We start from the raw sequence: 14,609 nt of genomic DNA, 5'->3' as shown, positions 1-14,609 counted from the left end.
GAAATTTACAGTCTGGTTCTTCATTTACTGTAGCTCACCCTGATATTCTCCCACGGAGTTCTGACATTCAGCAGACTAGAAAGTTAGCAAAGGTCTGTAACGTGGCTGAAGACATTCTTTTTGAACGTCTGTTACGAAAAGCTAAACATCAGTTCCCAGGAAACGAAAACACGAAATGACAAATGACCCAGAAACTTATAGATACTTGGCAGGGGCTGAAGGCATAAAAGTGAGGTGTTGCATAAGAGAATTTCCTATAATGAGGTGTGTGTGTGTCGCCGCGAGCGGTAATCTTCACCGATGGAGGCGGGGAGCTGTGTGAGGGCGTTATTGGAGAGGAGGAGGTCCTGCAGGTTCTCACAGCCGCTGATTTGCTCGTCCACCATTTCCAGGTTGTTCTTTGACATGTCCAGATATTCCAGATTTTTTAGCTTCCCCACCATCTGGACAGATAAACAAACAAACAAACAAAAACCGGTTCAGCTGCTGGAATGACCCTGGGTCGCGGGTCCTGATGTCTTGGGTTAAAGTTGAGGTGGAAAACACATTTTTAATGGAGGCTTTTCTCTGCTCGACACGCCGTCTGTGGTTACAGCTGATGCTGCAGAAATGCTGGCAGCAGAGCTAATGCGCTGACCCAGATTCAGTATAAGCAGGTGGACTGGATGGAAAAAAAAAGGAACATTTTGATCACATATCATCAGAATAATTACAGCAGATTGATTAAGACAGATATTTTTGGAATGATTTATTGACAGAGTTCAAGCAATTTTGAAAAACAAAGGGAGATAAAAGACAACAATAAAACTACATCGATATATCAAATCCTTTTTCAGATATTAATTAATAAATTGATCTTGACATAAAAATGATCATGATATAATTGTTCTAAATCATATATAGACATATTTGCACTTAATCCATCCATCCATTATTTTAATCAGCTTTATCACTTTTGTGGTTGGGGAACCCGTCCCAGCTACTGTTGGGCGAAGACGGGGTGTATAAATATATTTAGAATCCCACCTCTATTTTGATCTGTCTAGCCTTTTTCTGCTGTTATTTGGTTGCCATAAACCATTTAACATGTGTTAGAAGTTAATAAAGACCTACTCCAAAGAAAATTGAGTTTTTAACCTGTGCTTGCACATTTTTCTAACATTGGAGGACATATTTAAAGAAAATTAAGCCTAAAATTGCATTTTAGGTAGCTGCTGCTACCTTTTGCTGTGGCTGGCTGTATTTGAAACGCCAACTTGTCATCCAGAGATCCTTTTTCGCTGTTCCGACCAAAAGCCTGAGCAGACTATACACTCAACTGCCCTTTGGGCCAGGTTTTTATTCCGTTCACCTTTTGGATCCAGTTACCTCTACAGCATTGGATGGCGAGCTACCCACTGAACTGCACTGTGGGGTTGTGGAACTTAAATCCACCACTGAACTCTGGCAAAATTAATAACCATACGTCATTCTGGAACTCTAAACAAGAGAAAACAGTTTATCTTGGAAGTTGAACAATAACTGGACTCAACAAAGGGTCTATTTATTTCTTTATTTCAATTTTTTAATACAATCGTTTGTATGTTTTTTACCCAGTGTCTGGCGGCGTGTCCGTTCACACACACCTCTGACTCCTCGAGACTCTTCTGTGTAGTCAAAGCGCCTAGCCTTAGTTTATTTCTATATTCAAACTGTTGTTAATCAGGAGCAGACATAAAAATAAAAAAAAAGCTGTTTGAAAAATAGCGTATTAGAGACGAGGTAAATATGCCGGTTGGGCCACAAGTTCCTTGCTCTAAACTCTTGGCAAAAGGGAGAGGAAGGGGGGGCGGGGTTACAAGACTCCCGCCCACAACTCCGAAATGAATTTCTAAAGAACTCCTGCCGCTCTGCAGAAACGATGTCCTAGAAAACGACACAGGATTTGGGCTGGGAACCCTTTTAAATAGATCATGATTGAAGTGGGTCTTCAATACATTTTCAGTTCAAGTGCAGATTATCTATCAAACAACAAAGATAACGTTCTTGTTCGTTATTATCAAAACATATTACAAATCATATCAATATGCTTATTGATTATCATCAATTTTAAATTTTATTTTAAAAGACTGTTGTTTGTTTTGATGAAGACTGAGGAAAACAAAGTAATGAGAGGTCAAAGAAAATGACCTGAAGATGATTTATTTGAGTCCCTGAAAGTAGGAAAGAGCGTAAATCTCACCGCAGGTAAAACCGTCAGCTTGTTCCCGTCCATCCACAGTTCCTTGATTCCAGACAGGTGCTCCAACACCTCAGGCTAAAAGGCACAGAGGAGACAGAGAGCGCTGAGCGGGGCAACTAACCAAGAGGCTTCGCAAGAAAAAACAAATCTTTTCAACATTCAGGAGAGGAAAAGTAAGCACATTAAAGAGGGATGACAGAAGGTCACCTCAGGAGAGGTGCAGCGCTCTGGGCAGGCGTCCAGATACTCACCACTTCAGTGAACTCATTACTCCCCAGGTCCAGCCTCTCCAGCTGCGTGAGCTTCTGCATGCTCCTGCAGAAACACGAGCAGAAACAGACTTAGAAAAACAAAAAATGAACTTGAGCAACCTGCATTTAAAAAGAATGGAAAACCTTTGGAGAACGATAATGTTTCCCTACTGTGGGGGCGAAAAGCTATGAAAAACAGGCCAGGACAAATCAAGAAAGCCTGTCAGGTTCCATACGTGAACCTCCGGATCCTTCCAGAAAGCATGGATGCACAACATAAATTAATTTGGAGCTGAAGGGTGAGAGAGGGATGCTTTAAATAATGGAATTTTTCAGAATTTTCTCAACATATTTAGGCCACAGGCTCAAAGTTCTCCTCCTTTGGTTTCAGCGGGTTTTTACTGTCAACTTCCCGGGTAACCGAGGACCAAAATCTCAGCTGGGCGACCCAATAGTGAAGGCATGGCACGAGGCGTTGAGCCGCTCTTTCTGACAAACCAGAGATTGACTCAATCCCTGGAGCTGGTTTTTTTATGCCGTCCCTCGTAAAATAATAATAAAAAAAACATCTAAATAGGATTTACAACCTTCTGTGATTTGGAGTAAAAAGTTGGGCGAGAATCAGCCACGCTGGCACGCCGAGAAAGAAAGTGAATTTACCAGAAACCGAACTCCAAGGCATCTGACCTCAAGCTGCGGGGAAAACGGCGGTTCTCTTTAGTCTATGCAACCGCTGCGGGTATGTCTATGTGCTGGGACAAAGAGGGCTTTCCATACGGAGGGCCCTGAAAAGATTTGCCGCACTCCTTTTGTGCGCACACACATTTGTTTACATCTCGGGGATGCTTGTGTGTTGCTCTGGCAACCTTCCCGACCATTAGTCCATCTTTTTGTCAGGGCTCCAGCTTTTAACGGGTCTGGCTTGTGTCACATAAACACGGCGGCAGACGAAAGGGAAATCTTTGAGGGCTCGCTGCCTTCTCAGCGGCAGAAGGAGGGAAATGAAGAAGACGAGGCGAGGACAGCGCGGTTTTAAAGACCCACTCTGATTAAAATTATGTTTTTGTTGTTTTTAACATGTCCTTGTAGCATTTGTCGGCTGATGGAAGACATATTATGAAGAAAATAGAGCAGGAAAAGTCGCACTTCAGGGGGAAATTTATTTTAAAAATACAGGAACCGACATTTCATCTTGAAAGGCAAATCATAATAACAGAAAAGATGACAATTATACACTGCATATGGTAAATGGCAAATACATCTATAGCACTTTTCTACCTTTCTCGAGCGCTGGAACTAACCATCCACCAGATGCAAGGTGGGGGTTCAGCGTCTTGCTCAAGGACACTTCGGCATATGGACGAGCAAGGTGGGAATCGAGCCTGCAACGTTCCTACCGGGGGGGGGGGGTAAGAGCATTGCTACTGCTACTCTGCAAAAACTAAGTCCTGGACAATGACGGGTTTTTGGATTTTGCCTAAAAATGGCAAAATAGTAATGAAAAGACCAGTGGGAAGGGTTTAAAAAATAGATCAAAAGATGCTCGGAGTGGGTCTTTAAAGAGGCATTGAGAGAAGGCATTTGCATCAATGGAAGAACAGAAAAATAAAACCTTCTATAAAAGCACCTGAAGCTTTATTCCCTCATATTTATGGGATGTTCTGCCTGCTTGCGCAAATGGGGAAATAACCGTTGCCACTGCGAGTTAGATGAGGATTATAAAACCTGTCACAGAAAGCAGCCAAGTGTGTAAGTGTGTGTGTGGATAGAAGGGTGTTATATAACTGAGAAATTTAATACCAAAGTCGGAGGTGCAGACAGAAAAAAACCAAACAAAAATGCATGGAGGACAGAGATATTTACAGGTGCTTGCAACAGGAAAGCAACCAGGAAACTGGGAGAGAACTTCTCCACGCGCTTCCTCAGCTGTTCTGTCATGAAAGCAAACATCCTGAGTGTCTGATGAGCGGCACGCGTGAGGGTGAAGAAAACCTACTTTGGCAGATTCTGTAACTGGTTTTCCCTCAGCTCCAGGATCTGCAGCTTGGCCAACCTGCAAGCAGGAAGCAGTCACTTTTACACTGACAATACATCCAGCTTTTAGACAGTTTCAGAGGAAATGATGATCCAAACGGATGTTCAAACGCATCAGACTGAATATAAACAGAACGCGATGGGTTTCACTGAACAGAACCTTCTTTCATTAAACCTAATATGGCCGTTCTTTAACCAATATGATGAAGGATGAAAACTCAAATGGATTTCTTTAATCACTACACTAAATTATTCAAACAAAGTAAAGTATAGAGACTTTATTCAATTTTATATGAGAAAGTATTGATTATTACAGACCTGATTTTTTAGGTTTAACTTGACAATGAATACCGTAATTTCTTGACTACAAGCCGCTACTTTTTTCCTGCGCTTACAGCCTTGCGGCTTATTCAGTGACGCGGCTAATTTATGGATTTAATTGGCGGCCGCCATGTACGTACTTTCGAACTCAGTGAATAGTTTGAATTCTCTATCTAACACCAAGCACGAGGCATTTTTATTCAACACACCTCTTAGCAGCCAAACAGCAGGGACTTGACTTCAGGTCTTAGACACTTCAGTCATGGTTCAACAAAACGAAACACGCATGCCCGGCCGCATCCCAGAATCCTTTGGGGCCATTAGACCCAACGTGCACGTGATCGCCGCTACATTATGATGAAGCTTTCAAGTTAAAAGCAATCGTTAAAAGCAGCGTAAAAAAGTCCACCGTCACCAACGTGTTTGGAAAAGCCGGTTTGCTGCGTGACGGAGAGAACAGCGCATGGAGTGAATTTACACTCCATGTACGGTTTCTAAGGAAACCGTAAAAGCGGAATTTTGCTTTGAAAAACTCACAGCCTCCGTGTGAGCTGGAGACATCTTCTCCTGCTGATTGAGCTGTGGGGCCGATGGCAGTCTGATGGCTCCCACACGTAACAACGCATCCACCCCTCATACACAAAGCGTATAGTATTAAGTCCGATTGCTTTGCACAGACACAATTTGCTCCATCCACCGGCGCAACGGGGACGAAGTGATCCTCCTTGAAGCTGCCCTGGCCAGAGGTGTCGGAGTAGATAGGAAGGGGAGACAAGGAGCGCGCGGGGCGGGAGCGGAGCGCAGAGGCGTCCGCGGAGCGCAGAGGCTTCTGAATTCTGAGGCGCGCGTATCGCGCTGAGGCGCGCGCGCTTTTCAGTCGCCGCTGCTTTATTTTACCGTTGTGTTTTCTAACCAGTCCTGTTACTCCCATAACGCTGCTGCGACACAAGCGGAAGGAGTTCACCCCTCCATGCACTGCTGCTACTTGCTAATTCTTAAATACGTACAACAGAATGGCGAGCCGGGCGTTGGCCCCGCCTTTAGCCCCTAAGACTCATGGGAAATGTGGAATCGGGGATGTAAATTTCCTCATTATAACTGAGGGATGTAATGTTGATTATATGGTTACTGTTTGTAATTTTATGTTAGATACCTAGATTGTCAATAAGTAAAAAAAAATGAAATAAAAACACCATAACTGAGGGACTTGTGAACAGAATATAGGTCCATGCTGTTTGACAGATGTCGATACACTCAAATACGTGACCCAGAGGCAAAGCTGGCACCACCCACAATGTGCTAATGAATTGCACTCACTCTGGGATGCTGGGCGTGATCTGTCAGGATGACAATATCGGCTAACACATGCGCGGCTTGTGTATGTATAAAATCATTCAAACACGTGAATATGGGTGGGTGCGGCTTGTAATCGGGTGCGCGGAATTTACGGTAATTTTTTTTTACCAGCAACAACAGGCCCCCTGGAAATGGATCAAAAATTCTTCAAATTTGAAAATTGTTCTTTAAAAATTCCCCAAAAATTTAAAATCTGCCCAATGTGGTAAAAATTGTTTGTTTGTTTAAAAAGAGAAAAAATTCTAGTCACTAAACCAAGTTTGTTTTTGTTATTGAAAAGATTTCCTGATAGGAATATTTTTCTTGCAAAACAGAAAATGGGACAATTTTTCTCAAAACAAAAATTGTTTCACTGTCGTAAGATTCAGTTCTTGCTGTGCCAAATTATTAAAATCAAAACTTTATCAGGTCAAAAATCTTGGCTTTTTTACACTTCAATATAGCAGCAATGACAGGAAGTAAAAACAGGATTTATAAATTAAAAATGGAATCTACATGGAAAGTATGCAAGAGCATTTAATTACGTGATTAACAGACAATCAGATTTTTCACCACAAAGTGTTCATAATAAACTATTTTAAACTTTGTTTGAACAACAAAAACAAGGTTTTGTTGCACTTCAGTGGATGTGGATGTGTTGTTTTCATATTTTGATTGATCAAACAAGAAAAAAAAGTACCCGCAAAGACAATCAAAGAAAAAAAGAATGCGATCCGATGGGATTTTCTTTCTCTCAAATTGACAGGATTGAAGTGTTTTCTGTACATTTTTCTAGAACTGAGTGATGCCGGCAGTGTGGATCTGCAGGCTGACGTATATGGTGAGGTTCAGAAAACAACTCCTGGTTTCATTTCTGCTGAGAGCCACACAAGGCTTTGCTGGAACAATATTAAGTTACCACGATTCAGGAAAAACTAACATATTATGTATTGATCATTTCTATCATTTATAGGAGGAAAATATATTTTCAGAAACCTAAACCATTTTACGAGAAATTGGAGAAATAAATGTATTCATGACAATAATTTGATCAACTTTGACTCTGGAGTTTGGGGGCGTTTGGTGCTCCCAAACCCGCAGACCGAACAACAGACCGACCTGCCGAAGCTGGCTGGTAGGAACTCCAGGTAGCCGTCGTTCAGGTAGAGCTGTGTCAGGTTCAGGAGCAGCGTGAAGCCTTCTGGGAGCCTGACGAGACGAAAGCGTAAACACCTCAATGTCAGATTTTGCCTCTCATACTCCAAAGAAAAAAGGTAAGGGGTAAGTTCGCTCACTTTGGCATGCGGTTCACACTAGCCTCAACAATTGTAAGGCCTTTGCAGTTCTTGATGCTATCTGGAAACTCTTGGATACCTGGAGAAAGGTTTGCAGAAATAATGTGTGGGTAACCAATGTTTGAGCGTCTCGCTGTTACAGCAAAAAGGTGAGAAGAAATGTTGGACAGTTGGCAAGCAAACTCATAAAGTTTCAGCTGTAAGACAGAGGACGTGACCAAATCTGAAGGTTTACTTCCTGCCTTCTTTTCCTTTCATGGCCACAAAGCGCAGAGAGCTTTGAGCTCATAGGCATTTAAGAAGTAAAAGAGCGCAAATACAACTCACAAAGAACCGACAGAGATCTGAAAATCAGACTTTCTGCAGGAAAGTTGAAGTAGAAAACATGACTTTAACAGCTGCACCCTCCCACTCTGAGAAGTTACTGAACATTTAGTGCACGTCATCTGCGAGCACCAGGTAAGGAAAAAGAAAAAAAAAAAAAACAAAAAAAAAAAAATCAACACACGGCTCCAATCTAGAGATGATGTTCAGCGTGCTGCAGGTCTGGACTCGTCCTCTCATTATCCATCGCATCAGAGGCTTTCAGAAATGCTGCAATGACACATCTGCCAATACAAACACAAAGCAAAAAAAAACCAAAAAGCGCATCTCCTCTTCTTGGGTCACGTCTTTTACTGACAGATGCCAGAAGGTGTCGCTGCGTGTCGGAGTGGGCGGGACTTAAGCTCTTATTTGGATGCCGACGTTTGAGGTGACCACTGGCGAACCCGTTAGATTTAACGTGAGTGAAGGTTTCCTCTTTACCGTTTTTGCTGACATCAAGCTCCCTGAGATTGATGAGGTTTGCGATGGCTGCCGGCAACACTGCAAGGTCATTATCTGGCACGCTCAGTCGGTTGAGTAACTGACAGTTGAACAGTTGCTGGCGAGAGAGAAAACAACAAGCAGCACATTTAGTTGTTTCAGTGAAGCTGTGATCAAATGGAAAGTGTTTAAGAGGCACCGCGTCTACTCATTAGAACGACTTAATCACTTTAAACCATTTTTGCCTATGAAATTAACAGCCTAAGTGAAGAATTTGATTAAATTGGGTCACAGTTCTCAAATATAGAAAAACATTAGGTCAGGGATCTGCAAACCTGCAGCTCCGGAGTGACAAAGCTCTATTTAGGGATGTCCCTATTTGACTTTTTTGGCCTCAATCCGATACAGAGTCACTGGACTTTGAGAATCTGCAGATACAGAGTCCCAATCAAATACCTTTGTAATATTTTTTTATTTATTTACCTTATTTTATTAATTAACACTTGGTGACCCACTCAGAGGAAAATTGTTTTCTGTGTTTTTAACATGTTTTTGTGGCCTTTTTTTGATGATAAAGGACATATATGCAGAAAATGAAGCTTAAAATTTCCTTTCTGAGTTTTCCCTTGTGGAACGGAAGCAGACGAAAAATTGCTGTTTGGAAAACGCTTGTAGTTGTGGCATAGAAGCCTAAATGAGACAGGTTTGTCATTTTGATTTAAATCATTTTTAAACCCGATATGCATTGTATTTTTTTGGAGACTGCAGATTATTGACGGAATAGGAAAACTGGACCGAGTGACCCCTCCCCCATGGTATTCTAAACAGGAAGTACCCGGTAGTTCCAAGATACCAAAATCCCATAGACTTCAATAGAAATAAAACAGCTATTACTCAGTCATTCTATTTGTCAGAACAACAATTTTGGCTCTAATACATTTTTCAGTGTTTTCTTTTTTAACTTAATTGGAATTTCTGTATTGCAAGTTATTCATACTGGCCAATCAGAAGCCTTAAAGTTTGACAGATTGGTCTGAGCCTGCCTTTCAGTGGTAGGGGTGTGGAGTTTGAACAAGCTCACTCCTGATTGGCAAGAGCGGTTAACATAGAGACGATGACTCAGACCGATTCGGATCCATCACTGTTTATTGACAATTTTCTTACCCCGGTGGTGTCCGTATCGCAAAACAATGGGACTAAATGGACTTCATTTCATTGGAGCCGGAATGAAGCTGTTTTCTATGGTTGACATCACACTCGCTCAGTCCAGTTCTCAGATACAGTCAATGCTGCTGACATTACACTTAATGAAGACACGCTGTGGGTTTTACCTCTCCTCCAGAAAACTTTTAAAGCACAGTTTCTTTTTTTCTTCTGAATCTCGTGTGTCTAATTGCCGTTCAGGAGAAAAGTTCTTAAAAGTCAATCATTGGTTTATGATTATAGTAGCAAGGAAATTGGCAGCAGGATTCTCTTCTTTGAGATTTCGTGCATTTTATTTTGAAAGTAACTTTTATGTGCTGCTGTTAAAAGTATGAGGAAGTTATAGTTCTTACTTATAGAAAATATAACACTATTAAAATTCAATTGTTGTGAACAAAACAGCTACATTTTTATAAACGAATGGCTTGATGGTCACACAGGGTATTTTTCTAGAAGGTGAAGTGGTGGTTCTCGCTTGGCTTTGATCAGTAAGAAACTGGACCAAATGGCTCTTTCAGAGCTAAAGGTTGCAGAACCCTGCACTAGACCAATGACTGGATTGACCTTTGACACTATTTTGGTTTTCAAAGATCGGTAATTTTGTATTTTGCAGGAGAAGAAGGAAGGTCTTCGGAGACTTTATCTTAAACATATAGAAAGCTGAAAAAGATAATACAAATAAATCTTACTTTAGGGAGTTCCTCGATCTGATTGGCATCGAGGTACAGTTCCTGCAGGGTCTTCTCAAAGCTGAAAATCTCCTTAGGAACAGTCTCCAGGCTGCAATGGGAGTAGTCCAGCGATGTAACCACCTCCTCCTCACCGCGCAGGCAGCGGCACGGCACCAGCCGAACAAAAAAACTCCGCTTGGACATCCTCAGGCACTGCGGACGGAAAACAGAGGAGCGGGGCTTTAGACGCCGTAAGGGCTCTGAGGTAGACGTGTGCTGTAAGGATTTACATTTTAGAGGACGTGAAAAACTAACTGTTCTGTTTAAAGTTTAGCATAATGGCTGCACAAATTTAACCCATCGCCTAAGACGATCAGCAGAAACGACAACAAAAAAATAAATAAAATAAACTGGGTGAAAGGTCACCACATACATCACTGTTTAACCTTGTGGAATATAAAGATTTCACAGTGGGCTGTTGGTACAAAACAAACCATTTATCAAGCAAGCAGACGCTCTATTAGGAGGAAAACCTTCTGGCTGGAGACAGAAAGGCCCACAAACAAACACAGCAACTGAAAGCCGCTGCAAAAGGCCTAGCTGAGCATTCAGAAGGAGAAAACCCAGCATCTGCTGATGTCCATGAGTTCAAGACTTCAGGCTGTCATTGCCAACAAAGGCTTTTCAACCAAATATTAGTAAAGACCATTTTGTTTACAGTTATTTCATTTGTCCAATTACTTACCAGCCCATGAAATGAAGGGATTGTGTTTAAAAAATGCTTTAGTTTTTCACATTTTTATGCAACCTTTTGTTCAACCCATGGAATAAAAGCTGAAAGTCTGCACCTCAATGGCATCTGAGTTGTTTTATTTTGAAATTCACTGTGGTAATGTATAGAAACTAAATGAGAAAGAATGTGTCTCAGTCCAAATATTTATGGTCCTGACTGTATGAAATATTCATCGAAAACAAAAGCTGTTTGCTGATGAAGAAACAGTTTTCACATAACTTGTCATTTAAACTCAACAAAACAGGACACTTTTCCAAATAAATTATTCAATTTCTACTTTAGAAACAAAACAGAAAAAGTATTTTTGCTTAAAACAGGTTTTTCTTAAAAGGAAATGTTGTTGATGGATTTTGTGAATAAATATGTACACATTTCTTAACTGTTGTCAGATAATTTAGTGTTTTTAAAGGATCTGCACAGATAACTACAGTTGCTAAAGAGCACTTCAAAAGCACTGAACAAACATCGCTCATACAAACGTGGCTCATGCATGACCAGGAGAGCATCTAATGGTAACATGTAACTACTGGTGCAGCTTCTTTGTGAAGAGGAAACAGCAGCAGAAGACGTCTTGAATGGTTTTAAATTGAGCTAATGTGCAAGAAAACTGCTGGAAAATGTGAATATAAACAGAAAATTTGGCAAATGACAGAAGACAAATGTGAACAAAGTAACAGGGTAATGCCGCAACTCCACTGTTTCCATTTCCTCACCACCATAGATAGGACCAATCTGTGTGTTTACTCCTCAGAATATTAACAGTTCTTGAGCAGAGGGTAGTACTTCTGTTTGATCCTGATCTAAATATTTCTTCTGCACATAAACCTACAGATCAACTATTGACTCAACCTGTCTTTTTGATGTGAAATATTCATTTTAATGGAAATTACATGAGAAATAAATGCTGAGCTGGGTATTCAGCCAGGTAAAAACTTCAGTGCACCAATGAAATGTTAAGCATGATAGAGGCGTTTCAAAGGAAGAATAGTTCTTTATCTTTTAAATAAAGAGCAGGTGTTCAATCCTTTGCAAAGAAAAGACAATTTTTTTACAACATGACTCAACTATAGAATAGCTAATAAAAGATGTGCAGCTGGTGGAGAGATTTGGAAGTGCGATCACATTAGGGAGTCCTCAAAAACCCACATCCACCCAGATACACACATGCAACAATACCACAGTGGTTTGGTTACATATGCTGCTATATATGAATCATTCTTTTCAATAATTTTGGTCACAATAGAAATGTAGCGCACAATATAGACTGGCACAGACTCTATTTCGCATTAGAATCACGTATGTTTGTATGGTAAACATAGGTTCTGAGAAAATCTACCAAAATCAGACAAGCCACACTAATCCCAGAGTAGGCCTGCACAATATACCGCAAATTTATCGTTATCGCAATATCCAGCTCTGCAATATGCATATCGCAAAAGACGGCGAATATCGCAATAAATCGCAAACCCAAAATGTGTTAAAACAATCTTCTAGCAGCTTGAAGCATTTAACGAATCAAATAAATCCCTTTATGCTTTGACCAATCAGATGGAAGCCTATTATGTTAACCCTGGTCCTGAAGAGCCTCACCCCTGCCTGTTTTCCAGCTCTCCTTAACCAGCTTGCTGTTGATTGGCTGACTCAAGTGATTTCACATCCTGATTGACTGAACACACCTGATTTTGGTTATCATTATCGAGCAGTCTAGGGAGAATTGGAAAACAGACAGGGTTGAGGCTCTTGAGGACCAGGGTTAGCCACCCTGACGTTTGTCCCCCATGTCGATGAGGGTCATTTGGAGTATAATTTTTAAACTGTCGCAATGAAATGGGAATGATGTTTTTGTTTATTTTTCTATTTTTTTTATTTACCGCAAATTTATCGTTATCGCAATATTGATCACTAATATCGCATATCGCAAGTTTTCCTCATATCGTGCAGCCCTATCCCAGAGCATGTTCCATACCAAACTACAGTATGTCCAGCTAGTCTAAACACTCCCTTCAGTGATTAGACAACACTAAAAGCCCAAATTTAAAAGCAGAACTAGGAAAAACGCTATGTGTCCTGTGCCTATACCTCAAAACAGCTTGGCACAGTACCACAAGTAAAAGAACTAAAAAAAACTCTAATAATCCTGTTTCTTTTAGAGAAGACTATAGCGTACACATTTCCATCTAGGATCTATTTGCTTAAAACCCATTTCTACGTGCACACCCAGTTTTTTCCATCTTTTAATTTATTCATTGACAGTGGAACTTGGGAGACAATTAAAAATGTACTTTAACGCTTATTTCAAATATTGAAACAAATTCCATCTCTCTATTTAACCCAAAAGTACAGATTATTTAGTTCCTGTGATCGCTCTGGTTGCATTCTGTTGCACAGACGCCAAGACAAGACAGTATGACAAACCCCTTCCAAATACAACAAAAGGCAGTCAGTCTGGTCTGTAGCAGATTTAAATGTACTACATTTCTGTGTCAACAAGACAATCCAGGACCTGCTTGACGAAACACACAAAAACTTGCAGATGAACTCCAAAATTCACAGTGCCCCAAATTAAAAATGATGATTGATTGATGGTCAAGATTGTCTTGGTGGTATAGATAAGGCAGGACTTGACCCGCAGCTGACAGAGATAAGCATCTCCACGACTGCATCAGTGTTTTTATTAGCAGTTTTTGAGAACTGGTGGTAAACGTTTTTAAGTGTAGCCAGGAGGACGGGCAATTGTTCCCTCCTGGCGTGCATCGCATGTGCCACCCCAAATGAAATCATAAAATAAGTATTTTCATTTTTCAGAGTGAAAAAACTCCACAATTTCATGTGCATGGTGCAGGACGGCGCCCAAGCTCAGGCCCAATCGTAACAGACATTGCGACCGCTAGCCAAGGTCACAGGAAAACATTGACGCTCTGGCACATTTGGAGCTAACATATTAATCCAATGGGCATTGTCAGACAAAAGACATACACACAGGTCAAAACTAGGGTTATGGCACAGGATTTCAACAAATACAGTGGGCGACGTGGAATGTGCCGTGGTCAACAGAGGCTTTGTTCTTTGTAGCATGTAGAGAATGTGGCTTCTCCTCCCCCTTGTCTTAACCTGAGCGTTGCCAAAGTGCATAATCTACCTCATTCAATGCATCTTGAGTTGTAAAACTGTGATAACATTCATCTGAGGGCAGAAACCATAAAACCTTCTCTAAAAAAGTTACTCAAACTGTGATTTTCTAGACATACCATTTCCTTTGGATATGTACTTTTATAATATTTAGAATTTTCACGGCACCTTCTCACTAGTTATCTCAAGGAAGGAGAAGTTGGTAATTCCTCAAACTCATTAATACTGAGCTCTTTTATGCTCTCAACCACATTCATGAGGTATGCGCAATAAGAGGGCTGTCAGCCTCCCACGCAACCTTTGCCATAGAAGCAGACAGCTTGTGTATAAATACTCTGGGTAATCGCGTTTATCACCAGAGGGTCTGACACAGAGCTTGGCTCCATTTACCCAGAGAAAGGAGAACTGAGCATATGGATGACGCAGGCAATTCAGAATGAAAAGAGAGGAGGGGAGGCTGGAAGCAGCGGAGAGAGCCACACATAAATGGTGTAGTTGTGGGTTATCATGGGCCATGCCAAAAAAAATAAAAAAAAGCTGCAATCAAAA

General features: G+C 41.0%; 1 protein-coding gene across 5 annotated transcripts in view; it reads right to left on the bottom strand.

The window, feature by feature from the left end:
* Positions 1 to 14,609, bottom strand: part of erbin (erbb2 interacting protein) — a 64,741-nt gene that overhangs the window by 22,664 nt on the left and 27,468 nt on the right. For all 5 annotated transcript variants that reach the window (XM_023961204.2, XM_078955983.1, XM_023961203.2 and 2 more), the window contains exons 3-10: positions 10,157 to 10,351; positions 8,265 to 8,382; positions 7,458 to 7,536; positions 7,282 to 7,371; positions 4,469 to 4,525; positions 2,473 to 2,536; positions 2,222 to 2,296; positions 299 to 443 (exon numbers count right to left, since the gene is read on the bottom strand). In XM_023961204.2, the coding sequence (XP_023816972.1) occupies positions 299 to 443; positions 2,222 to 2,296; positions 2,473 to 2,536; positions 4,469 to 4,525; positions 7,282 to 7,371; positions 7,458 to 7,536; positions 8,265 to 8,382; positions 10,157 to 10,342 (814 nt within the window). In that variant the 5' untranslated portion in view covers positions 10,343 to 10,351. The remainder of the gene's footprint in view (positions 1 to 298; positions 444 to 2,221; positions 2,297 to 2,472; positions 2,537 to 4,468; positions 4,526 to 7,281; positions 7,372 to 7,457; positions 7,537 to 8,264; positions 8,383 to 10,156; positions 10,352 to 14,609) is intronic.

This window comes from Oryzias latipes, chromosome 12 (genome assembly GCF_053564925.1).
Source record: "Oryzias latipes strain Hd-rR chromosome 12, Olatipes_Hd-rR_3.1".
Classification (NCBI taxonomy): domain Eukaryota; kingdom Metazoa; phylum Chordata; class Actinopteri; order Beloniformes; family Adrianichthyidae; genus Oryzias; species Oryzias latipes.
Note: the sequence above shows the minus strand (reverse complement) of the source record. Positions and strands in the feature narration are given on the sequence as shown.